At 35.0% G+C, this 27798-nt stretch overlaps 2 protein-coding genes across 3 annotated transcripts; one reads left to right on the top strand and one right to left on the bottom strand.

Moving 5' to 3' along the window:
• Nucleotides 1-1407: 1407 nt before the first annotated feature.
• Nucleotides 1408-22793, top strand: LOC132546167 (heat shock 70 kDa protein 12B-like). 2 transcript variants are annotated; one of them, XM_060209876.1, is made up of 5 exons: nucleotides 1408-1492; nucleotides 4296-4634; nucleotides 5282-5500; nucleotides 6929-7082; nucleotides 20054-22793. In XM_060209876.1, exons 2-5 carry the CDS (start codon nucleotides 4320-4322, stop codon nucleotides 21118-21120), a joined length of 1755 nt encoding a protein of 584 aa, XP_060065859.1. In that variant the 5' UTR covers nucleotides 1408-1492; nucleotides 4296-4319; the 3' UTR covers nucleotides 21121-22793. The 2 variants fall into 2 exon arrangements, with proteins under 2 accessions (XP_060065859.1, XP_060065858.1); XM_060209875.1 differs by lacking the exon at nucleotides 20054-22793 and adding an exon at nucleotides 11593-14298.
• Nucleotides 22794-23293: 500 nt separating this feature from the next.
• Nucleotides 23294-26999, bottom strand: LOC132546221 (uncharacterized). The gene is made up of 5 exons (XM_060209930.1): nucleotides 26982-26999; nucleotides 26114-26280; nucleotides 24854-24949; nucleotides 24119-24241; nucleotides 23294-23570 (listed from the first exon to the last, which is right to left on the bottom strand). The coding sequence occupies exons 1-5, from the start codon at nucleotides 26997-26999 to the stop codon at nucleotides 23294-23296; spliced, it is 681 nt and encodes a 226-aa protein (XP_060065913.1).
• Nucleotides 27000-27798: the final 799 nt, after the last annotated feature.

A 27798-nucleotide genomic window follows, 5' to 3' on the forward strand; every position in this document is an offset into this window, starting at 1 on the left:
CTGTAAATAGAAATACTCCTCTTTTCTTAGCTTCTTCAATATCTTGTCTTTTAACAACAACACAATCAGCAAATCACTATGCCCATGAACACTGCTAGACGATTGCAATTTTGTTTAAAATCTGTTTTGTGCTATCTTTAAGAAAGATGTTAAAAGTGAAGCAGAAAGATTCAGGTAAGTAATTAGTAAATATTTTATACAGTCCGTGGCGAGGGAACATAACAATGAACAAAATTTGTGAGAACGAACAAATACTTTTCTAACAAGCAGTGTGGTTCATGCCTGGAAGACATGTTTGCAAATATTCGAAGTCTTGGATAAATGGAGAGAAGTTCTGGATAAAGAACTGGTTCACGGGTACATGTGGACTCATCTTCAATGGCATTTGAAAATAGCAAAATACACAAAAGCATTTTAGATTGAGTCTACAAGTACCTGTGGTTATATACATGAAGTCTGTATTTATATGGAGCTACCGGGAAGCTTTTGATGCAGTTCCAACACAACAAACTCCTTAATAAATCAAAAACACATAGTTTATATTGAATGATCTTCTGGATATCGACATTCATGATAGGCTGACAACAAGAGCATCTGTAAACGGTGTATATTCCGAGTGGGCTAAACTTTAAAAAGTTACATCAGTCATCCCTCAAGGCTCCAGTTGCTCGGGCCAGTGATATTTGTATTTTTTAGTAATCTCCTTCGAGCGGTTCGGCCGGATCTATACCTATTTGCAGATGACATCAAATATTTTATCAACAAAATAAGAATAATGATGATAATTAACACACAAATAGGACAGTGTCGAACTTCAAAAAGATCTCGAGACAATGTGTAAGTGGATTAGCACATTGTTACTTAGCATACAGACAGAAAACTAGCAGAGGGCAAAATGAATATGAGCCAATCTAACCTCTCGGTGGAAAATATAGTGGTAACAGAAGATTCATATCTATCATTCGATGAACACATGATCAGCAAAAGTTACAAAAAAAAAAAAACAACACAGAAAAAATCTTCATTCGAACTTCTCCGGAGGACATGGATATACACGAGTACAGTAGACAGCGGCTGTGACTAATTGCCAGTCACGTGTGGGCAGCTATCGTTTCCGACGGTGGGGCATGGGGGCCTACTACAAATTTTCATGCATTTTTTAACCGTACCGAATGTGAACAATTAAGTAGATACACCTAATTATTTTATTCTTTGATTCTTTTATAATGTGTAAATTATTGTGATCAGCTATATCTATGTTCGTGAAAGTGAAAATGAAAAACACCCGTACACATGTGTGTCTGTTTTCCTTGTATCAATGATATGCAAGTATTCTAGGTACGTGTTCTAAAATTAGCCTGGTTGGTAAAACCCGACCTTGACATTCGGAGAAAATACCGTGGACGCACCTGACAGTTGCGCAGGGCCTGAACCAGGACTTCAAGATCGCCACTGTGGATGTATCCACATGCCAAAGAAATGCTCTGACATAGTGAGTAAATTAAGAAATAATCTAAATCAAGTGAAATAGTGACGGACATGATGAATATAAAAATGAGAAGCATATTAACATATTAGTTCCTGTTCTGCACCCTTTGGTTTATTAGCGCCTTATTGCAGGTTATTAATATAAACAATTGAGATATTTATATATTTCAGTCCAAAGATATTACTTATAGAAGTTTAATATCTTTCAATTCTTAAAGTTTTGCGCGTAATTATCGATATAAACGAGAAAAAAACCATGTATCCTATATATCCCTTGTTAAAACGAAAGTAGATTGGGTATCATGGACGAGGTCTCGCCAGCTACGTTAAAGAGGGCGAATTCATTGTCGAATTTGTAATGTTGTTTCCGGGCATAAACATCATATCAGTGGGCTGATTCACTCTGGTCCTTCATTTTTTTGTTTCATTGTTTACAACCAACCAGTTAGAAACTTGTTTCTCACAATTTACATAAAATCAGAGAAAATATATCACATGTGTTATATATGTCTCTGATGAAATTAAAAAAAAAAAGAAGAAATTGTCTTTGAATGAAACATCAAATAACAAGCTGAAAGGTTCCGACATTTATTCGCAAGTTCATTTTAAAATTAAATTCCTCATATATTGTATGATGAGGAATTCTGACTTTCACTTGTGACCAGGACAAAAATAGAATTGTAGGTACACAGACTAAACTAGAAGGTGACAGTAACATTAGGTGAGTCTCCCTCACCCTGATGTGGTCACAGGGACACGATGAACAACACATCAACACAGGTTGTCTTGCCTTTCAGTTGCTTTTACTTTACAGCTGGGATGGTCTGTGGTACCGAATGTAAACAGGAAAGGAGTACTGTACCTCTGCCAGGGATCAAACTCACGACCCCTGACTTCTGGTCCACTGCTCTAATAATCATTCCCTCTTGTAGGAAGCTAGAAGACAACCGTATCTCTATGTATAGTACTATGTACAACCTGCCACAATGACATGTATCAGAAAACATACATACATGTACAGTACAGTACATAAGTTGTATGCTTTATACATTTTTCGCCATTATAGTATATGACATCTGAAGTACACCTTTTATAAATGTAAAGCATTGCTATTTTTCTTTTCTCTGTTGACAGTAACCTGTAACCATTCTAATAATACATATATAATTTCAAATATGTAACATCTCAAATGTCCAAAATATGTCAATATGGTGAAAACAAGACATAAAAATCTTCCATCTGTTTAGAAACATTATAAATTAGCAAATTTTACATGGGGCAAAAATTAATCAAAGCATGGATATTTTAGAGAGAGGGGAGACAACTTCCAGCATAGATTCAGATCTAGAAGACTATATCGAAAGAGAGAATATCAAGGTACTTTCTTATTGTATGCTGAGAATGTGACATGTTTGAAGACATTTATCCAACTATTTACAGCTGTTGTCTGTGATGGAGATACTGGTGTTCATTACCACTCAGCTAGAGATAACTTCTCTTTAGCTTGATTGGTGGAGCATTAGGCTAGTAAGCCAGGGGTACTTGGTTCAAATCCTAGTGGAGGCAATGAAATATATAATAACCTCTGTTTCATTGGTACCCATGTAGGGACCCTGGAATAATACTTCGCATTTCTTTTGCAAGTACCTCTGTAACCCCTGGGCACTCCAGGACGAGCTATTTCCTAGAGGGGAAGTATGTAACCCTGGTAAACACTAGCAGCAAAATACCACTCTGCCAAAGAAAAGTTTTCCTTAGCTCGATTGGCTGAGAGTCAGACTAGTAAGCCAGGGATTCAGGGTTTGAATCCTAGCAGAGGTGTTGAAATATATAATGACCTCTGTTACACTTATTTAATTCAGTACATTGCTTCTGATTAATTTAAACATCAGATGGGTTTGAAGGTTGATGATGATGTTGAGTGACTTTTGTCTGAATAGCTAGCTCTTTAGGAAACTTTTTTCATGTTTTAAAAAAATGGTTTGAACACCTTCTGATATTTTTTCATTAATTGTGATATGACTGTAAAGTTAAATATGTCAGTCATTTGATCAAATTAGATAAAGAACATCCTGATGTGAATCCCAAGGACTCCAAATTGCATTAGAAACGGATGATCTAAATAAGACGAATAGAGGAAAATCTCTTAAATATATTCTCTGGTGGTCTGGTCTCTGTTGGCAAAAGGGGTATGACACTAAAAGACAAAAAGAGGTAAATGCATGGATGTAGATCTTGAATGATATAGATTTACTCTTGAGGAAACAGGACTTAAAATTTAAAAATGGCTGGTTATACCTGATCTGCACGTAAATTGTGACAAAACGTCTTTAGCATCCTTGGGTGAAGAGGTGTAACTTTGTATAAAAGGAGGATTCATGGTTCATGCTAGGGTAAAAAGAGGAAATAAAGGTAAAGAATTCTTTTGTTTGGATCATGGGATTTGGAACTTTGGAGTGAGAAGCAAATTCTTGGATGACACGGAATTGCAACCCCTCCACCTTTATCAAAGAATCTCCATTGACCCTTCATAAGGGCACAGCAGCAGTGTTAGATAGTATATGAAAATCTTTAAAACATGTTTTTTGTTTATATACAGAAATAGAATTTTCACTAAAGATAACCAGTTATCTCATAGGGGGGAACGCAGACTTGACTCCCTCTCATTTAATACATGTATTATGCAATAGTTCTTTGAATTCTTCATACTGATTTTAATATTATTTTTGCTGTAATCAAGTTCACAGTGCCAGTAATACACACAATTGAGTTTACTCTGTACTTGTGTTTTTTTTTTTATCTTGCAGTGATAATAAGTATAAGTGACAAAGATGGCAGATTGTGAGAAATTGTTAGTTGCAGCTATAGACTTTGGCACTACCTATTCAGGCTATGCATTTTCATTTCGACATGACTTTGAAAACGACCCGTTGAAGATCAGTGCCAGTACCTGGAATGCGGGGTCAAGGGCATTAGTGTCCCTGAAAGCTCCTACAACAGTGCTCCTGGACAAAAATGAAAAATTCCACTCCTTTGGGTATGAAGCTGAGGACCACTACTCTCAATTAGCAGAAGATAATGACCATTTAGATTGGTACTACTTCCGCAGGTTTAAGATGATGCTTTACGGCAAAGAGGGTAAAGGTGTAAGTATGATATTTGCCCCATCAAGATATGAAGCTTTTTAATCATGTTATGTATTGATTGAATTTGTAAAATATCTAAGGAATGATCGGATACATTTTGAAGGAGGATATCATGAGATTAAATATAGAGTGAGTAGAGATGACATTGTTTGAGTAAAGCCTGTGGAAAATGTAGTGATTCATTACATGTAGTAACTCTTATTCAAGTAAGAGATTGTAATATGTCATTTATATTCACCATGAATGACAGAGCATTTCAAACATCATATTGCATGCTCATGCAAAAGTCAGCTCTGTCTTTTATAATGTCCATAAATGCCTTAACAAGAGTATTGAATTCTTCACATTACCTTCTGATACATATAGCTTGATCTAAACTAAAAAAGTATTTTTCATCAATAGTGTACCTTGTAATCTATCATGTGAATCAAGCATTGCTGTGTCCATAGCGGAAATAAAGACATTGTGATAGTCAAGCACTGTGTGTCATTTATCATACTCTGAATTCCACTTCTTTCTTGTTAGTTATCAATCAAATGTTCTTGTTTTAATGTAACGATACATTTCATTCATAACATTATGGTATTTATCTGTATACAAAAGTAAAGCCAGTATAGATTCATTTTAAAATTTGCCATTTTGTACAGGGCCTGTCAAAAAAAGTGATGCTGAAAGATATCCGAGACAGAGAACTTCCTGCCTTGAAAGTGTTTTCAGAAGCCATAAAATATCTGAAGGGACATTTGCTGATGGCTCTAGACAAGAGAGGAGCAGGTGTTAAGGAATCTGAAATTGAGTGGGTACTCACAGTACCTGCTATCTGGAATGATCCTGCAAAACAGTTTATGCGAGTAGCTGCTGAAGAGGTATGTATTTAACTTTTGCCCAGTCTTTACAGCAAGTGATATTATAACATGCTGGGATGATGTCTGAAGTTAATTCATTATTGCCTTTTACGGTATGTTTTTTTTTCTTCTAAATATTCTCCGTTCTGGAACCAAAACCTCTTGACTGATAAAAGTACACTATTGGTCAGTATATTACGATAAAGATTAATGTCAATTTTAATTGAAATTCTCTTGGAATCATATACCAGAAGGTAGATGTGATAGAGGAAACTTATTCTACACCAGTCCTGTAGATAGTCTACATTTACAAGTCATTCATTCATTACATCACTGTAGAAAAATACTTAAATGAAAATTATAAAAATCTTCAAACAGCATCTTCTGACTATCTAAATACCCAAGGGTTTTGATAATCAGCTAGTAGCTTTGCTTTGATTAAAGTGTTTTTGGTTGTTCAAATAAATGACCTTGACATATTTATAAGGGAGAAGGGCTCAGATTATGTAAAAAAAAACAAATCAAAATTTTGTATTCTAGATACATGTCAGTGATTTCATGTGAAGAAAACCTGACCAATTACAGACTGATATGCTCCTTTGATGACTACAAAGGAGCGATACCCATCTTCAAAGCCAGTACAACATACTATAAGTGATATCCAGATTTGTTTAATGTACATCAAATGATCAAATTAGTTTTCTCGCCTTACCCAATCTTAAATTTTGCTATGGGATGTTCAAGGACTGCAGGAAGTGATAGTGAGCAAAATCTCTGGAGTAATGAGGAAACTTTAAAGGTCACACAGGTCAAATGTGATTGAATCTTTAAACAACCTTTATTGAATAACCAAAAGAACAAGGGTAATTTTTTGTCAGCAATATGCTTGGGTAATGGACTTTTGAGTTTGTATAAATAAATTACCTTAATTGATTTTCAACTTGATCATTAGTAAGGGGTTAAGTATCTGAATATAGCCAAGTGAAGTCATTGAAATGACCAAGAGACAATAAAGATCGTCTAAAAGACACACAAATGAGTAGCAAAAAATATGGTACCAAAGACATAAAAGTGAGTATTGCCTCAAAACAAAATCAGAAGTAGTAAAAGTAGCTCCAAATAATGAATTACTGCATCATACATGTTGTTCGTATAGGTCTTGTCAATAATACTAAGGGCCTTATTTTCGAAACTTTGGAGGGAAATGGCAACTGAGGAAAATGCAAATTAGTAAAAAAAAAAATCTAAAAATCAAAATCTGAATCTAGATGAAGGGGCGCACTAGCCCTAATAATTTTTGTTATTTTCCCTATTAAGGGTTAATATCAGAAAAACGTAAGGTGAATGATACAGGAGTCTTGCTGAGCACCAGGTTGTACCTTAAATGCCAAGGAGTGCAGGAACTGACATTATCAGTGTTAGGTTTATGTAAATTGTTTATTTGTGCAGGCTGGAATCAAAGGTGACCAGTTGAAAATTGCCCTTGAGCCAGAAGCTGCCTCACTGTATTGTAAAAATCTACCAGTGGAAAAGTTGGGTGGATCAGGACAGGGCTTCACCTGTTTTTCCAAGGGCAGCAAATATCTGGTGCTGGATGCTGGAGGTAGGTTAAAATGTTCAAATGTTCCTTGAAACAGGTTTGTTTCATTAGCATCCTCTCTGTAAGCTATGTAATACAGCACACAATGTATTCAGAGAAAAACAGCTTTATATATGAACTCTTGATCAAATCAAATATTTAAGCTGAATTTCTGTCTCCTTTTGTCAGCTATAATCATTGAAATTTGCATTCCGAGGATAACATAAAAGTGTCTGAAAGGTATTTAGAATGTATCATATAGGTCTAGGAGTTAAAAGGAAATCTTGTTCATGGAAATAGGTAAAATAAGTGTGGTGATTTCCTATCTAAAACAAACATGTGTATAACTGTGGTTTACCAGCATCTAGAGAGGATTACATAGATAAAACAAACTGGTCCTCTGTTATATTATAAAGGAGGATTAACAATTTTTGTGTATACCTAACAATATAATAATGACAAACATAGAAACCATGTCCTTCCCTGTTAAATGAAAGCTGTATAGAATAGCAGAGCATCAAATTCTTATATAGTTACAGTTGTTGAAACTGTCGCACTGTTTCCTATGTCAGAGAGACTTTAATACAATCCAAATTCGCAATTATTGCATGTGCAATAATACACAAGGCAAAATGTCATACATCCCAGACCTGTTCATTAGGTGTTGGGTAACACCACTAGTGAGGTATAAAGATCTTTGTATAGTCTAACAAATTATGTACAATGTAAAAAGAGAGATCGGTTACATGTACTATAGGCTTTAAGCCCCTAAACTGCTGTGACAAGAACACTGACTTGTCATTATTGTGCATTGTCATGAAGTCATCTTAGACTAACAGGTGTGTGTACAACTGCCAGCCAGTGATGAAGTTGCAGACCAAAAGTTGTAATTATATATATATATATATATATATAAAACCTTGTTAGAATCTATTTACATGATTGCAGCACTTAGCAACTGGTTCAGAATAGCACAAAACTTGTACCAGGGACACCAAATCCTAGACCAAGCAGACAGATGGTGATCAAGTTTGTCTGTTCCTATGACATTGAAATCTGTGTTGTGTTTCACTAAGAATTTTCCTTTGGTCTGGCTAACACCCTCATATCCCTTTAATCTGCAATGCCAAAATTATTATTACTAGCATTTAAGTAGAGAAATTGTCATGCACAACAGATGTGTGTCAGTAAAATCTATTATTTAAACAGATTTGAAATGAAATCTTAAAATCATAACTAATAAATACAGGTTTTTTCTTTTGTTTCTCAGTATTAGGAGGTACTGAAAATTAACATTAGTCAGTTTGAGTATTTATGAGAGTGTTACTTGATATTTAAACAACTGACACTAATAAAGCAGTTATTCAATATTCAACAGCTTTTTCCTTATAACACAATTTTTTGTGTAAAATGTTGGCAACTGACAGACAAACTGATAATACTAAGTGCAAGGTTTTACAAGATGTGGGCTTATGAATACAGTGAGGAAGTTGTATGGCCATCATGATGATATCATTAGGAAATGTTCTATTTCCTTGTACAGTTTGCTAATTGCTTGGTAATAAGTTTGCCTGGTGGTTCCCTTATATACTTTATTCCCATATATCAGTTGTTGTTGATGAAGCATGAGGCACTCATTCTTTCAGAACAACTAATCTTATTTTCATTGTAGCTTCTCGGAAGTCTCCATGTCAATATTTCTTCTATTCATTTTGGTCTTAGTCGCATCAAATTTGAGTTTAGATTAAGGTCAATTTTACATGTAGGTATTCCCTTTGTTGTAACAGCTGATTCATGATAATGTAACAAGACGTGTCTACTATACTGGGGTTAAATGACATGTATATCACAGTAATGTGCACATATATTGTATATCAAACATGTCACATATAGGGAAGTTATAACCACAGTGAAGTTGGAAAGACAAGTATCTGAATGTTGCGCATGAAGCAAAACTTTAATGTACAATGTATATATTCTTCCTGCTTTACAAGGTGAAATTTGAATCATAAATAGTATTGTCACCACAAAATAAATGGTATGGTGACGGTTCTAGACAGAATGTGGCCACGTGTCTTTATCAATATGATAGCTGTTGGAGAGGATGTTTTGTTCTCTGTGACCAGCCTTTGTATTTGTTTCAAGCTTTAATCTGTGATGATTTATTGCGTTGTCATATTTCCTTTTCTCTTTTCATTATTGTGATGTGTAATTCCTTAGAAGAACTGACAGCTGGTCATGCCTAACATCACACATGCACATAAATAGTTCACAACTTGTGTTTCTCTACAATTCTGTGTCAACAAAAATATGTCGTTTTTTTTCTAAAATCCCAAGGAAAGTATTACAAAAATATGTTAAACGGAGCAATTTAAACATGTGTTTTAATTAAAGATATTTTTCACCTGCATATCATGTTATTCTTTAGTGTATTTATTGAGTGATTTAATCACTAGATATGAGCTAAAAGATAGTGGTATTAAAGAAACAGAATCTGTGACAGTAAAATCTCTACAGCTGTTGAAATGTTACTTATCACTTGCTATAAGGAATAGATTGTCTCCTCTTAAAACTTGTGGATGTGCATGTACATAGAGATTAATAATGTACGTAGGGCTGTTAGGAGAGGTACTATATCTGCCCCAAAGTGCATGAAAGTGTTACTGTTCTCAGTATGTCTGGAGTTAGATATTTATGTTGATAAAGTGGCGATGTGTTTAATAATATATAGAGTTATCTGGAGAGGTGCATGTCTCTAATCTGTGATGAAACAAAGTGCTTGGAAATGTTACTATTCACAGTATATGTCAGGAATTAAATATTTTCATTGATAAATTGGCAATATAGAAGGTGTTTAATAATGTATGGATGGTTTAATAAATAGAGGTGCATGTTATCTCAAATCTCCAATGAAACATTTTTGAAGGTTTAATCCTAAATATCAATAAATTTGCTAGAATATCCTCTTGTATACTTGTCTGGTGAAGGATATGCTGATAAAGGACGATGATATTCAAATGTATACTGAAGTCTAAGGGAGAGCATACAGTTGCCGCTTTGTCCATCAATCCATATGTCTGTTTGTTCGTCCATTTGTCAGTCCATCTGTCATAATTTTTGTCCGGAGCTTAACACAAAACCTATAATAGGTATCAACATAAAACTTCATAGGTAGATTGATCTCGACAAGAAGAAGTGCAGTGCATAACAAGAATCATCTCTCTCTTTTGCATAATTTAGGGGTTCTTGTCCTTTAATATTTTTCATACTTAAAATATTTCCCATTCGGTAAGCATCACCCATCCCTGACAACCCTTGTCATCAGTTTAGGTCATAAGAAAGATTCTAGATCAATATTTATTAAAAGCAGAAATATTGAAAAAAATTGTTTTTTCAATATTAAAAATATTAATTTGTGAAATTGCTGAAATAAATAAAATGACTCCTCCAGGTGACCCTGAAACACTGTATTTTTTCCCTGTTTTCAAGCAATCTATCGCAGCATGTTGGCATATCTGCAAGAAAATGTTATTTTAATTGTGGAAAATACACAGACGACCCATCCAAAATATCAATATTATTGTTGCCTGGTTGAAAGTGCTATTTACATGTACATGCACTTTACTTCATTAAATCTCAAGAATTCTTGTATTATAGTTATATTTTGCTTGTGAATACCATATAACCCATGGTTCAGAATAAGTACAAGTACTTGAATTTCTTATGAAATTTCATGTATGGACAGTTATGAAAGTTACTGTATTATAGGGCTACTGTACTTCCTCATCATGATTTTGACCTTTGATTCGATCACTGGATTTTCCTCTCTTAGGTTTCCAACTTTAGGTCCTAGAAGGAAAAAGCAGTTGTATGATGCAATTGCATCAATTATTTTATTTAACTACTACGGTATATCTAATATGTAACCAACAGTTGTGTGTGTTTTTTTGACAATTTTGGTTAGGTGAAACACTCTCAGTACAGTTCAAATTGAATATAATTATGGCTTTTGGGTATTTACTAAGCCAAAAAGTTCATGTGTTCACACAGGCTTAATAAATATGAACCACATATGACATGGTGTACTGTAAACCAGGTCTATGTATTTCATATGTTATGTAAGTGGTCATGTAGTCTGTTTGCTGAATTACCTTTAAACTCTGAAGAGGTTCAAGGTTCTTGACTCTTGTTAAAATAAATGTATAAACTACTAAGTCTACATATGAAGCTGCTGGTGCAGCAAAAATAAGCTTGTGTTCAGGAAAGCCACAGGTAATCATAGATTTTTGTTGTTTGATAGAACTATTTCAGAACACCATAATTACCAACATACATTTAAAAAAACTAACATTCTGGCCTTAAAATTATCATACCACCAAGCGTCTCCTGTCCTGTACATTTACATGGACACGCTATTGAAATAAATCAAACACTGAAAGTAATTCAAAGCATTTGCGTTCCACTTTAAACTGTTGTCTTAACAAAGCAAGTGTTTTGAAGACAGAGGAATCCTAATGGTATTCACTTTCTGCAGGAGGAACGGTTGACATCACTGTGCACGAAGTTGAACAAGATGGACATCTCAAAGAACTGGACAAGGCCAGTGGAGGATCCTGGGGAGGGACTACAGTGGATGAATCATTTCAACAAATGCTAATAAAGATTGTTGGGAATGAGGTCATGCAGGAATTTCGCAGTGAAAACACTTCTGATTTTGTCGACATGTTTAGAGAGTTTGAGACTAAGAAACGTACAGTGGATCAAACAACGAAAAATAAGGTAACGATGAAAATCCCCATTGCGCTTAAGGAACTTTTTGAGACAAATACAGGTGAAGACTTAAATGAAACCATCGAGCAGACAAATTATAATGGCAAACTTGTGTGGAGTGGGGACAAACTCAGAGTTCATCCAGAAACATTTCGCCAGTTGTTTTCCATGGCGCTAGATAGTACAATTGAGCATGTACTGGGTCTAATTGCCCAAAAGTCATGTGAACGCACAAGTACAATCATCATGGTTGGGGGATTTTCTGAATCACCACTACTACAGTCCAAGATTAAAGAGAGCTTCAGTAAAATGCGTGTCATTATCCCACCAGATGCAGGACTGTCTGTCCTCAAGGGAGCAGTCATTTTTGGTCATACGCCCAGAGCAATCAAAGCCAGAAGGGCCAAGTACACATACGGGGTTGGTAGTAATAGCAAGTTTGATTCCAAAATTCATGATGAGAGCAGAAAGTTTTTCAATGAAGATGATAAGACTTACTACTGCAGAAATACCTTTTCTAAACATGTCACCAAAGGAGACCTTTTGGAAATTGACGTAGCCCAGAGTGATCAGCCTTACAGTCCAATGAGTTTAACTCAAACATCAATCATGTTCCCATTCTTTGTATCGGATGACACCAATCCAAAATATTGTGACGAACCAAACTGCGAGCAAATTGGGAAAATGTCTGTAAATATACCTAAAGGAAATAAAGTCTCTGACAGGACAGTACGTGTCAAGTTGATCTTTGGAGGAACGGAAATCAAGGTTGAAGCTACCGTAGAACATACTAAACAAGTAACGGAAGCAACACTGAACTACTTGGATTAAGAAATGAAGGATAAAGTCACCAAAACCTTTGTGTAAATGTGATTTTAGTTCTGTTATTATCTCAGCTGGTCTTAAGGACCAGTCAGTTTATGCCATGGCATGGCATCCGTTGTCCATCCAGTGTTCGACCTTCAATTTTTTTCTATAAATTGCTAATAGTCATGAAATCATGGTTACAAGACCTCTAGGGCCTGAGGGTCTAGGTCAATTAGGGGAAACAGGGAAAATCTTTAAAATCCTACTCCTGTTGTGGGAATGATCGCATTGTGACAAAATTTGGTATGGAGCATTGTTGAGTGAAAGGAAATCAATTTTGTATAAATGATATGGGGCTGGCCTTTTGGGACTGGAGAGGCAGGGCCCATTAGGGGAAATATAGGAATGACTGGATTTTGCCCATATTTGGATTGAAGCATTGTTGGGTCATTTGAAAACAATTGTGTATAAGTGGTAGGTCCTGACACCCTAGGGAAGTAGGAGCAGGACTCATGATACAGAAAATAGAACAAAATCCTTCTTTTGTATGAATCAGACCAATTCTTTCTAAATTTGGTCTGAAGTATAACTGGTTTTACTCACCCCACGAGGGACAGAGGGTTGGGGCACATTCGGAAAATACGTGCGTTGCACAATTAATGATCAATTACACTTTTCTTCTAACTTATATAACTTTTATCTGGAAATTTAAATTTTGGTGTAATTGTTCTTTCTGGTTTATCAAATAGTAAGGTCCGTTTGATCTCCATAACTACAAGTGCATCATCCTTATAGTTCTTGTCTAGGGTATCGCAAGTGGAGTACAGTATATTTAGTTTGAAATTTAAATGGGTTGACTGAATAAAATAGAACTTAACAGTGTAATTGTTGGAGAAAGGATATAAGAAACTCGCAAAACCAAGCAATATATGAAAATGTAGGACTTTTGATATACTAAGTGTATACAAATATAACGTACTTATGGAAAAGAAACTTTGAAGTACTTTAGGTATTTAAGTCATTAATGAGAATATTCTAAATGTGTATACATACATATATTAGGGTGCGAAGGCGAAATTAATCAATTATATTATATAAGATATTATATCATGCAATTCTCTATTAGCGAAAGCGCTTGATCTTTTTTTTTCTTAGTCAATTTGATTTGATTATTCACATTGATTTGAAGCTTTTGTCAAACGTATATGGTCTGCTATATTTTTTTCAGGAGCTATTATAATGACTCGATAAGTTTTGCTAGTTTTGATATGCTATTGTGATATATATAAGTTTCGTTTTCATCTCATTATCACATTTGCTTATGGGTGATAGCTACTGAGGGAATATTTTCTTTATATGGAAATTATTCTTCGACTAGGGATAATTTAATTCTGTATTATTACTCGATATTGAGCATGTGATCCCAGGGGTAAAAAAGAAGGAGATTCATTAGAGGCAGGATATCATAAATAGACTGGAAGAACACAGTTTAAACAAAAGCACAAATATCCAATGAATAGATGTGGGCCAGAATTATGGTGATGAAAACTAATTAAATATTATGGACTTTATGTTTCATTAACATGAAATTTTTATCTTAATCGATTTTCAAATTTGTGCTTGTATACAGTTATATCAATAAAGAATAAATGTATTGAAAACATATTTGCGTAAATTTTCTTTGTATGATTTTGAGCATGACATGCATAAATTATGAGACTATTTTCCATGTGCTTTTTTATTCACTATTATGTGAGCTTTGCCTCATTTCATTGTAAGCAGTATTGGAATCATGTTTTTTCGTTATTTCTCCTGTACAGTTATTATATTTTTAGAAAAGCCTACATGAGATATAAAATAACACCTGCCAGTTAAACGTATTTGCAGTAATGTTTTGTTTCTTTTTTTTTTTTTTGCAAACTTGAAAGAGTAAATAGCTTTTTTTCCCAAAAGTGTTCAATTGGAATTAAAAATTAATACTACATATACACGCTTGGTAATGAGATAAACTAAAATGGAGAACAGTAAGACCTACTTTTGCAATTGAGGAAAGTAAACAGACTCATTTGTTCAATGCATTAAAAAGGGAACTACAAGAAAATGCTATATTACAACATGAAAGATAATTTGATCAGTTCTATAAAGTTACATTAGCATGAAAGGAGAGTGTACGTTACCAATCTGAAAAGGACATAAAGGAAATATATTATTCTGCATTGACAAATACATTGCTGTGGTTTTCTTGTTTGATTCATTAGTATGATTGAGATAAAAAAGGTAATGTGTCCTAGCCGAAGGAAAAAATATGATGAACATATGGATATACATTTTCGTTGGGCGACTTATGATTTGTTCTGTTAAGACTTTGCTCCTGTTTCAAAACATTGAGTTGTAAATACGATTCTTACTTCATGATAATAAAGAAGGTGTAACACTGGTTTTGTATTTTGCTCCTATATATTGATCAATGGCTCTTGATCATATGATCGATACCCATGGCGATATATGGATCAATATTGGAATATATTTTCCTGGAAAGCGATGCTTATAGACATTGTGAATTCTATTGCTCCTGATGTTAGGGATTCTATGTGGGAAGGATGATGTCTATTTCATTATAGAAAATAACACTTTTTCATATACAATGTATATCATTTATACATGTGTTTCAAATGATGGTATTTTTAGCATGGATGGCATTATGGATTTAGAGGTCAGAGATGTCAAATCGGCTTGTCCTTTAGTCCCCGATATGCATTTATGAAATATGTATTTTTTTATTTGTTTACCTGGCCATTTTCGTGTCTGTATCATAATAACATGCAAAAGAGCTTCGTTTAACAAGAACTGTCTTAATAAGTCGTCCCCCTTTTCTGAAGCAGAACGTACTAATGTAGCTGTTCTGGAAATACAAGCAGACGGCTGTTCCAAAGTTCTTGAGACGGACCGCCAGTGGTCATTATGAATGAAGAACGTCACTGATGTGTTTCCCAGCATATCGACAGAGATTGGTGTAATGAAAGAGTTTGAGTACAATTATATTGAAGATTACAATAGCATGATTCAAGAGTTTTGTTGTAAACTGAAGCAAGTAGATTTGTGTTCTAGCCGGGATTTTACATTCAAAATTCCATTTGCTCTCTTAAAGATTTATGGTAAAACTGCATTAGGTAGTATGAAGAAGGCTATCGTTAAAGCAAACCTGACCGGGAAAATAGGTTGGATAGCAGACAAGATGAAAATTGAGAAAAACACATTTTTAAGGTTATGTGCAAATGCTCTGGATAGTACCATATTGTTTATTCAAAGTAGTTTGGCAGGTCAGTCTTGCACAGGTACCAAAATAGTCTTAATGACCGGAGATTTATCTGAATGTCCATTACTGCAGGCAAGCATGAAGTTGGTCTTTGGTATGATGAAATTCATGTTTCAATATTCTTTCCCTTGTGCTGCTAACATTGGTGCAGTCTTCTATGGACACACTCCTTTAGCTGTTGAGCCTGAGTTTACATATGGATTTCGTACTAATGCAATTTTTGATCCCAAAATTCATCCCGAGAACAAAAAGATCTTTAACGAGAAAGACCAAACATATTATTGCCGAAATGCGTTTTCTAAACAGACAACCAGGGGAGAAATGCTGGGAATCAACATGGCCTAGAGTGACCAGCTCTATCACAATACATTTCTTACAGAACTCTATCACACTCCCTGAATATATCTCGATTGACAAAAATCCTAGATTTGTTGATGAACCATATTGGATTACATTATTTAAAACACGATAATGATATGGCAATACATGTCCTGTTCCTGTTTGCAATAGCGGAACTCAGAATTGTAACCATTGATTGTTCTACTCAGGAGTTTACTGTGCACAGGCTTTCTTATCCATCTACCTGGATGCGCATGGAAGCATGGAACAGAAGCTTGAATGAGAGCATGTGTAGAACTTCGAATGATACAGTATCCTTAACCAGCAGCAGACCATGTCCGTCATACCGTTACCATGACAGAATTCGAAGAACTATTTATAGATAACGATATTTTTCCTCGTGATGCAGGTTAATTTACGTAACCAGATAATTGCACAGTAGCTTGCCCTTTCGGGGCTCCTCATGGGCATTTTCGGAGTCTCTGTATAAATATTTCTTTTGTTCATATGATTTCGTTGAGCTTGTATTTGGGTTTGTTGTGGTTCCCGTTGACAAAACAGTATTTTCTTTATTGTCTATGTCATAATGAGTCAATATTGCCTTAATATACAAAATATCCATCGTATAAGTATTATTTACATTAATTAATTAATTACATTTCATTCTGTATGTAGAGATCTAAAATGACAATTTATCTTACATTGTTTTGTCGGCGTTTTGGTTGTTGCTGGTTAGACACATAACTTATATTTGCTGATTCCAACAATTCCACCTCTTAAGATGAAAAATCTACACATGGAATTGACACACAGACTGATCTTACTTGTCAATATGTGATATTTGTTGGTCTGTGCGAGTTGATGAGTATATGGTAGACATTTTACAACAAAAGTAATTGTATATGCATCAAAAACATAACTTCAATAGCTGTCCTGTTAAAATGAACTGTCAAAGTGTTTTTAAAATGTTGTATTACAATAGTAAAAAATAAATGTCGACATATGGCCATATTACACAAATATTTATGTTCTTTCATTAGATAACACTGTGAAGTCTAATACGAGACATTCAATAATCATCAAATGATGTTTCTTGCCTACTTAAATTATACATGTATATATAATGATTTTGTTTGTCCATTTTTGGTTCCAATGTTCATGCGAAATTCATTTATTTTCAAAGTTTTTTAAGTGTCATTGACTTACACCAGGCTTTGAGTTCCTCTTTGGTATCGGACATCTTTTTATTTGTGTCAGATTGTGTTGTTTAATGTGTGCCTTACCAGACTTTCAATGTGCGAACGTATGAGAACACAAAAAAGCGAATTTCGTACTTTATTAAATGGGGTGTGCGTCACAGTTTTTCACTTTCCGTCTTGGTGTGTTTGTGCCTGCCTGCGTGTGTGCGTCTGTGTCCGTCTGCTTGTGTGCATGAGTGCGTGTATGCGTGCAAATCTCTGGACAGATTTCTTTCATATTCACACGAAAACATAACATTATCAGATTATAATGTTTTTTCATTGGTTGTATGCAAAATGCAGCTTTCCGATTAATTGATTCTTCTTTTCGTTTCTGGTGTAACACAATGACTAAACACAGTGTTTACTTGGGTTGACCGAAACGTTTATTTCATCGTATAGTGGTTTTCCATAGTTAGTACTTCGCGTTAATATCCATTACAAAAGATAGTTCCTGATCAACATACAGCAGCATGTCATGGCACCAAAACTAAACACCTGTGTAAGGCAGATAAAAACTAAACACCTGCCCGTCCATATCAAAGAGTTCCATACAAAGGTTCATGGGCCAACTTGGCCAGGACCCGCTCCGTCTCCACGTCCGACTCCCAACTCTCTCTAGCTACTCGATCCCAGACTCAACTACACTTCTGCTGGCTATTATCTTTGTATAAATAATACCCAAATACTTAATTTAAGCCTAGTCCCAATTGGACAACAATAACCCAGCCCCCGGAGCATCTAATTATGAAGGCACGTGCGACTAGGAGTACCCGTTATCAACTTCCCATCTTTGATCTACCTTATACATTGTTTCTTATCTTGTTTACTTACAAATGTGTTCGCCAGCGCGAGGCATACAAGAAAGCATCTATCTGTCCTGATCAATCATACTGGCGATATTCTGCCACGGTGCTTCACCACTTGGGTACACACCCCGCCCGTTATCAGGCGTGCATCACTATCTATCACTCACGGGATCTTTTCCTCGGTCCAGCATTAACTGACTTTTGACCTGATGTACTTTAAACTAAGATGCTGCTCTCTACGATACACACCATTCCAAAACTACCATTAAACCCATTTTTTACTCATTTTGTTACACTGGATGAAACCAACTTGATAATGATTGGAGGAGGCAATGTCAATATGCCACCTTGCAGTGGGTCGTCTATTGGAACTTTGTTTATATGAATGGAATATATGTTTACACATTCACACCATGTGTGGATACTGTCATTCAAGAATTTAAACAAAAAAACCAAACTACAACCATCATAAGATATTTAAATATCTAACAATGTACACAAACAATAAACGACAAATTAATAGCGTATTTAATATATGTTTGTTATTTTGTGTTTTACGCATTTCTGTTTGCAATGAATTCGGAATGACTGAACATGACCCGAATTAGCTGTGAATGATGTCACATTATATTATGTCATCTGTTGTGATTTGTTGTACAATAATCCTCCATTAGATTATCAAATTTATACATCTATTTGTTAGTTTTGTTTTTAAAACATATCTAAGAAATTAATTATAAACTTTGAAGAAAAAGCAAATTGATCATGAATGGCTACGTGCATTAATTCATTATGATATTGATGGCAGGATGTATAGAGATACGATACAACAACAAAATCAAAGTAAGTTTGATTCACATTTCATTTCTTGTGAAAGTGCCAAATGATTAATTTTCAAGAACACTTGCGTTTTTACACCTGCTATTATCTTAATACATATATACAAGTTTAAGCAAGGGCGGGATCATACCTAAGACACTACAGAAGTGTACCAAAGACAACCATATTGGCAGTACACTTTACCAGTTAGAAGTAGATTTAAGTCAGTCAAACCTTGAAACAAACTGCTTCCTGTTGTTATTTGGTCCTTCTACGACGACGAAAGTACAAATGTTAAACAAGCATGTACGCTTAAACATGAATCTTAGTCACTCTTGTTGGTCTACATCGGAGCATATGAGGGATAATACGAGGGAAGAAAACCAAAGTACTAGAGCATGGTTATATTACCCCCGGATCCGTTAGTCCTCTGCCAAAATTTACACGGATAAGCGATAAAAGACATATACATGAAAGACAAAATTAATAATTTATGATTATATGTAATATATGACAGATTTTGATATAAGCTGCATCATACCGCTGTTCTACTTCAGTCCTTCCTCTGGATTGATAAGTCATCCATCTCTGACCAGTAACACTGTAACTATAACTTTGTGTGTCTTTAGTTTAAAATTTTCTGTTCTTATTAACAGTTACTTCTATAATTGTACAGCACAAGTGCTTGAATGTAATAGTAAAACACTCAATAAATTCTATGTGTTAAATTTCGTAATTCACATGTATGATGTGTTATGCACATGTTAGATTTGTTAACTTAATACCGAAAAATATAAAACTACATTCATTTTAATCAATTAGTAGTATATACGGTTATAAATAACCAAAGTCAGCAAATTGTGAATTAAAATTCGTTATCATTTTTTGCACTTTAAGGTGGAACGGTTGACATCACTGTGCACAAGGTTGAGGATGACCTGACACTTACGGAGCTGGCCAGAGCCAGTGGTGGAGCTTGGGGTGGAACACAGGTAGACGAGGCTTTTAAGCAAATGATCATTAAAATTGTTGGTAACCCGATTATGCAAAGATTTAGTCGTGAGCAAACATCCGATTTTGTGGATATGTTCAGGGAATTTGAAACAAAAAAGAGATGTAATGTTGAAGGGACGCTATCAAAAAAGGTGACAATGAAAATTCCTATCGCTTTGAAGGAAATGTTCGAAGAAGAGACAGACGAGGATATAAAAGAAGTTGTGCTGCAAAGTTCTTACACTGGAAAACTTGAATGGGTTAATGATAAAATCCGGATAGCACCTGAGACCTTCAAGTCACTGTTTAACTGTGCTGTAGCTGATACAGTGTGTCACATCCAAAATCTCCTCAGCAAACCTACCTGTGAAGGAACGAAAACAATCCTCATGGTCGGGGGATTCGCAGAATGCCCTCATCTGCAGAAGGGTATTCACGAAGCTTTTCCACACTTACGAATAGTCATTCCATATGAATGTGGATTATCCGTTTTAAAAGGGGCTGTGATATTTGGACATCGTCCAAAAACAATTTCCGCACGAAAAATGAAATATACGTATGGCATTGCAACAAACAAGAAATTCAAGCCATTCAGACATGATCCTAACAAGAAAAAAACCTTGAAAGGCGTTGATTACTGTACAGAATTATTTGACCAGCATGTGAGGGGTGGAACAACTGTGAAGTATGATGAAATTCAAAGCGACCGCAAATACAACCCATTATATGATGACCAAACGACCCTCGATTTTCCTGTGTACCAGTCCACAGATGATGACCCTGAATATGTCACTGACAAGAGTTGTGAATATATAGGGAATATGTCCATTGACATACCAGATGCCAGTGAAGGAACTAGCAGAGCGGTCCGTGTCAGGATGATCTTCGGTGACACAGAGTTAAAACTGGAGGCAACACAAGAAGGCACAAACAATAAAACAGTAGCTAAATTCAACTTTCTTGGAGATTAACGTGTTCTTGGATTGGATCTTTCATACAAGTTGTCTTCCTCATACATATTATCCGTTTATGATTTGAATAAAAGAGGGATATCCAAATTCATATCAATGTTATATTCGATGGTTCTGTAAATTTTTGAAATTCAGTATCTTCAATGTCTTCTTTGAGCACAGTGGCATGGGACAGAACTACAGATGTACTTTTTTATAAACATGTTGGTGTTATTTACTGTCGGTGTCATAACAACAAACCCAGCTTAATTAACTTTATGTAAATCATTTTAGTGAAAAATGCTCAAACCAGGTAAGTGTAAATAAGAACGGATGTTTCTTTTCGACACATTTTACAGATGTGTTTTTCATTGGTTTTGATTTAGTTGATAATGATGGTATTCATTGTTTTCTATTACATCTATGTCATTTTTTCTGCTATATATTAGCATGCATCTTGATACCATGTTAATGAGATGTGAAAATCCTATACACTGTACTTCGCATTGCAATATAGTACATCATAATAAACTATAAATAATCTAAATGATGTTTATTGCAAATGACATTGACCTATATTCCAGGTCATTGGGACAAATATGTTAAAGCCTTAAAACGCATTCTGATAATAAATCATAGGTCGCAGCGTATTTTTTGTATAAGTTTCTAGAAATAATCCTGACAGCTTCACGAAAAAAAATTACCTTGATATATAGTTCAAGGTCACAATGATCAAATTTCTTGAGCATTTTTAAAAGAACTTCCTCCGACGGACCAAAGGCCCAGAAACATGATATTTGGCTGATATTTTCCTAGTATGTATCCTTACAACGTTTTGCAAAAAGAAATAACCGTGACTGATATGCAAGGTAACATAAGTCAAATTTCTTAAAACATTATAACGACTTCTTCTGATCAACCAAAAGGCCTAGAAGCATATTTTACTAGTAAGTTTCTCTGAAGAAAACAAAAGTTTGTGAAAAGAAACAAAATTGAACCATATTCAAGGCCACTGCTCAATTTTTTTCAAAACCTGTAGAAGATTTCTTCTGGTAAACCAAAAGCCTGAGAAGTATATTTTGCAGACAATTCTGTGGGTTGAAACTCGAGGGTTGTGAAAAGCAATAATCTCTACCCCCTTCAGGATTACAGGGGTCAGATTTGTGAAATCCTTTACACAACTTCCTCTGACAAACCAAAAAGCCCAGAAGGATGCTATTCGGCTGATATGTTCCTAGAAGTTGTGAAAAGAACGACTTTGACGTATACTTAAGGTATCAAGGGCTGAATTTGTTACAACCCTAAAATTACTTCTTTTGATTAGCTGACAGGCCTAGAAGGATGATATTTGGCTGATGTGTTCCAAGGGCAAAGTTTGCTGAGAAATGAGCTTGAACCATATTCAAATCCGCAGGGGTAAAAAAATAGAAATTAAATTTGCCTATAATCCATGTCATTATTTAGACATGAGTGTTAGAAGCTTGTTGCCGGAAGTGGATAAAAATAGATTGGATGTGCCCACTTTGGATGCCAATGATGTACTGTTAATTATTTGAATAAAAATGGAATAACAGAAGACCGGTTCATGGCTATTTGACCCCTTGTATTGAATTTGAATTGGATCAAGATTGTGTTATTTTTATTAAAATTTGAAATATTCAGGTGAGCGATAAAGGTCTAATGTTTGTTTTGAATTACACACAGTTTATATTTGCATTATTTTGTTATTTATGATCAAATTCAAAATCATTGACATTTGTTCAAGATAACATGAGTAACCCTTTCTTGAGCATTGTACACAATGCTCACAAAGGAACACATGCGATAGTTAAAGCAAATGTACATTCCATACATGTTAAACTATTTGAAGTTCTTATCAGAAAATGAATGAATATTTAAATAAAGCATGCCATTCGTAATTTCTAGAATCAAACTTTTTTTTTTAAACCCACGTTGATTACATGTTCAAGTTCTGGTTAGGTAAAAACATGATTTACTTTTTTGCTTCAAAACATTTCTTCTAACAGAGAAAATTGTTAATCTTTCAAAAACCACGCTCACAATGTTTACCAATGAAAACTATGAAAAAATAGATAATGAATGAAAAATGAATTGCTGATAATTTGCTAATTGCTTTCATAATTGGTTTATTTATCACTGTTCATGAATGTTCCTTCACAAACTCTGGCATGACTTATATTTCGTAACAAAGACCACAAGAACAAGTGGAAGCGAATTCAGAGAATTTGAAAGCGAAATAGCCGGTGTGTGTGGTAGAGGAGGAACGCCTTCTCCGATCTGGGCTTTCTTGATCCTCGATGAGGGCGTCAGTGTTACACAGATTAGGATCGTCCTGAATTATGTCAAAGTAATAATCTTTGTCCGGAATGAAAAAGTCACAGAACACGAGAAACCTTTGTGTAAAGACTCCACTTTCCGAACATCGCGAGGCATTGTCACAGCAATATTCCCTATAAAACAACAATTGAATGCACATTTTATCATTGAAATAAAATGTCCGTGAAAATTTTAATCAATCGCTTGATATTTAAAAAACTAACGGGAATGATTTTTTGATATTTCGTATATTGCCAGTGATATGATAGAAATATTCTGTTCTGCAAAACTGTGTACCCTCTTTTACGGAAATATCCCTTTCCTGGTTAAATTGACCATTCAAAACGATACTTTTAGTAACAAAATCTAGGGTCACATACTGTGTCTTCGCCTTTGAAATGCATGCAAAAGTTTGATAGGGTACAGAATGTTTTACTTTTTTCCAGGGTAATCAAAACATGGAAACGATTTATATCTAGCCACATTAAAAGCATAAATTTGCAAAAACTGTTTAATTGGAACGTCAAAAATATGTATTCTACAAGTTATCAAAACTCTATCAAAACCTATTCATAGGGAAGTCGTCATACGGACAATTAGCATTGTAATCAAAGCTAATAAAAAGCAAGCATTGGTTTATTTATAGAAAACAATATCCATATGTTATCTATCCTGTATTTACCTTGTGCAGGTTATCTCCTGCACATTTTGCAGATCCGGTCTTGCTACCAAACACAGTACTTTACCGTCATGTTTGAAATATCCATGTATTTTCTTTGATTCACTTGGACAAACAGGCGTCCCCCTGTTGTAAAATATTTAGGTGTAAAAGTAAATATAATTGAATATAATATATATATATTTATTTAATTTTTATTGTTTACCGGTGTGTAAACTGCATTTTTACAGCGATTTTAAATGATGCGCATTAGCGCGTCGTGTTGAAAGTATCGGTTAAAATATGCAGAGTACACAATAGTTAACAACAAAAAGAAAACTTAGGTTTTATATTACATTTTGACGGTTATTTGTATGCACTACTTAACACGTATGAAATGATAATTGTCATCTATTTGGGGACGTTATGCACACTGACGGGCCAGCCCGACAACTCATGGAAAAGCAAAATATTTTATTCTATGTTGGTGTTAAAGGTTGTCAGACTTGTTGTTTTACCCAAGTGTAACAACACTTTCGTAGTTAAGGTTAAATAGGGGATAGTCTCCTACGTGTACACACTGTGCCACGTACCATTCTGTATGTATGTCATAAGCCCTATATATGTCTGCAAATAACGAGATTATTTCCGTTATGCCTATTTATCTTTATCAATAAGAATTTCTAAATGTTCTCATCCGCAATTAACTACACATGTTATAGCAAATATTCCTGTTCACTGGTTTATATATAAACTTACGTTGATGGATGCGGATCTTCCTCCTCAACCTTTGACAGTCGATGTATATAGCTAAACGCCCTGGAGTTCTCACGAAGTCTCGACGTCATCCTTTCCCTACATTTCAATGAACACGTGGATTTTTTGCTGTATTGTCTGTTTATTTAAAACATTTCGCGTTGTAAAAAGAAGTTCATATATTTTCATACGTATACAGAAACTTAGTAGTTTATGAGAGTGAATTATTTGAAGATCAATGAATATATCGTAACGTGCATAGATTAAACCATTCACTGTACCACAGGAACTTGGCACGAATTTCTTACCCTCGGATCATTTGTATTACAAATTTATTAAAGACCTGCTTCAGTACTTACAGTGTATTTCTTCTAACATTTACAACAGAGAGACACATTTACCACAGAGAGACACACTTATCCCTGAGACACTTTTATCCCAGAGACACCACAGAGAGACACCCTAAGCACAAAGAGACATACCACAGAGAGACACACTTATCCCAGAGACTCATTTACCACAGAGACACATACCACAGAGGCACATTTACCACAGAGAGACACATTCATCCCAGAGACACCACAGAGAGACAAACTTAACACACAGAGACTCTCTTACCACAGCGAGACACACTTATCACAGAGAGACACACATACCACAGACATATTTACCACAGAAATATACTTACCACAGAGATACACTTACCATAGAGACATACTTACCACAGAGATACATTTACCACAGACACATTTACCACAGAGATACACTTACCACAGAGACATACTTACCACAGAGATACACTTACCACAGAGACACATTTATCCAAGAGACACCATAGAGAGACAAACTTAACACATAGAGACACCCTTACCACAGCGAGATACACTTATCACAGAGAGACACACATACCACAGAGACACAAATATACTTACCACAGAGAGACGTTCCTACCACAAAGATACACTTTCCACACAGACACATTCACCACAGAGACACACTTACCACAGATACACATTTACCACAGAGATACACTTACCACAGAGACACGTTTACCACAGAGAGACGCGCTTGCCACAGAGAGACACACTTACCACAGAGATACACTAACCACAGAGACACATTTACCACAGAATGACGCACTTACCACAGAGAGACGTGCTTACCACAGAGAGACACACTTATCCATGAAACACCACAGAGACAAACATATCACACACAGACACCCTAAGCATTTGGAGACATACCAAATAGAGACACACTTACCACTGAGAAAAATATTCCAGAGTCCGTAAAGGTTCATATACATAGTTCTTTTTGTCCACCTCCGTTTTGTCCACGTATATAACGCCACAATCGTCCTCGCTTTGATCGGAGCCAGAAGAGATGCCGACACAAATACAAAAGAGGATGGCTAACCCAAGTGGTGATGTCTGATATGAAAGATTAAGGTTAGAGTTCCGAAACATACATAAGTAGAGGCTAGTTATGAAGTATACCTAAGACAAAACTATTAAATTTTATTTCACGACAAGATGATAAAGAAAAAGTAGACATAACTTAAATCCCCTATAACGCAATAATGATAGTAAATTATTGTTTTTAATCATTGCATGATATACAACTAATTCTGTTCGTATATATGTATTTATATATATATCATTATTACTCCTTATATATGTCGAGATGTCCTTCAAGAGTGTTTAAATATTTTGAAATAAATTCAATGTACTTCAAGTAACATTGTCTATTCTCAAGCAGTTGACTCTGTGTGAGTGGAGGTGGTGGTGTGTGCGTGTGTGTGTTAATTTCATGATGACCCTGTGCCATTTAAATTGAATCCTCATCCATAATATTTACCACAGCGGCATGAATACAACATCTTAAAAAAAAAATACTTCGTATTGCACTTTCGCGTAATTGGCCAGATATGTGTAAAACAGATCTGATTGGCTGAAATTACGCGACATCACAGAACACTAGCACGAGCACATTTTTACGTAATGTTTTAAAGAAATACCTGCTCACTTATTACATTTTCCATTATATCCTCATCACATTAAACTTAGAAAAAGGTTTTATATTGAGCATCTTTAAATGTATACTTCTAGATACACAGCAAGCTAAATCATACCTGCACTATGTACTTCATCGTTGTTCAATATGTCACTTTCTTGCTGTAGATAGATTGACACGTAGATTTCAGCAGATTAACGCCAAGATAAACAAAACGAATGCCATGTAGATTTCAGGAGACATCATGGAAAAAGTACAGCCCACTTGCCAACCTGTTTATGATTCTATATTTGTGTTTGAAATTATTTTATCCGTTCAAACTGTTTGTATTGAGAAGTCATTGTTTTAAATCATGCCTTAGGTACGTACTATCTATACTCGTTTGATGTCTTTAAAAGTTCAATGTATTTTGTATGTACTTGCCGAGAGAGAAGTTTGAAGAAGTGTAATGATCACTTTAAAGGTAATTATTGTTGTTTTTTTGTATATTAAGAGGTAGTTACGAAACCGAACACGCCTCAGGGCGCTCCGCATTTGTAAACACATTTTCCTTTTACTTGTATCAAAGGATATGTAACGCTTCAAGGTTATAGTGACTCTAGATAATCTTACTTCTAAATGGATCGTGTGTTATAAAAACTATAATGACTAAAGAACACATTTGGCATAAATACATTTTTCTTAACAAACTAGCCAAAATGAAAAGTACGTTTTCTCTCGCATCTCAAATTAGACCAAGTCCGCGTCGCACGCCGATTAAGAGCGACAAATAATTCTTGTTTGATTTAATTTGATCTGTTGCATCAAATCATACAAAGGGATGGGGCAAAGATATCAAACTTATATTAAGCCTTTCCCCAACAATATTTAACATTTTTTGAAAATTATTAATTCTAGTTATAATATTTATTTTATGTATCAACAATATTATTATT

Source organism: Ylistrum balloti, unplaced genomic scaffold (assembly GCF_031769215.1).
Source record: "Ylistrum balloti isolate Yb309-2 unplaced genomic scaffold, AGI_CSIRO_Ybal_v1 Utg369876, whole genome shotgun sequence".
NCBI classification, from domain to species: Eukaryota; Metazoa; Mollusca; class Bivalvia; order Pectinida; family Pectinidae; genus Ylistrum; species Ylistrum balloti.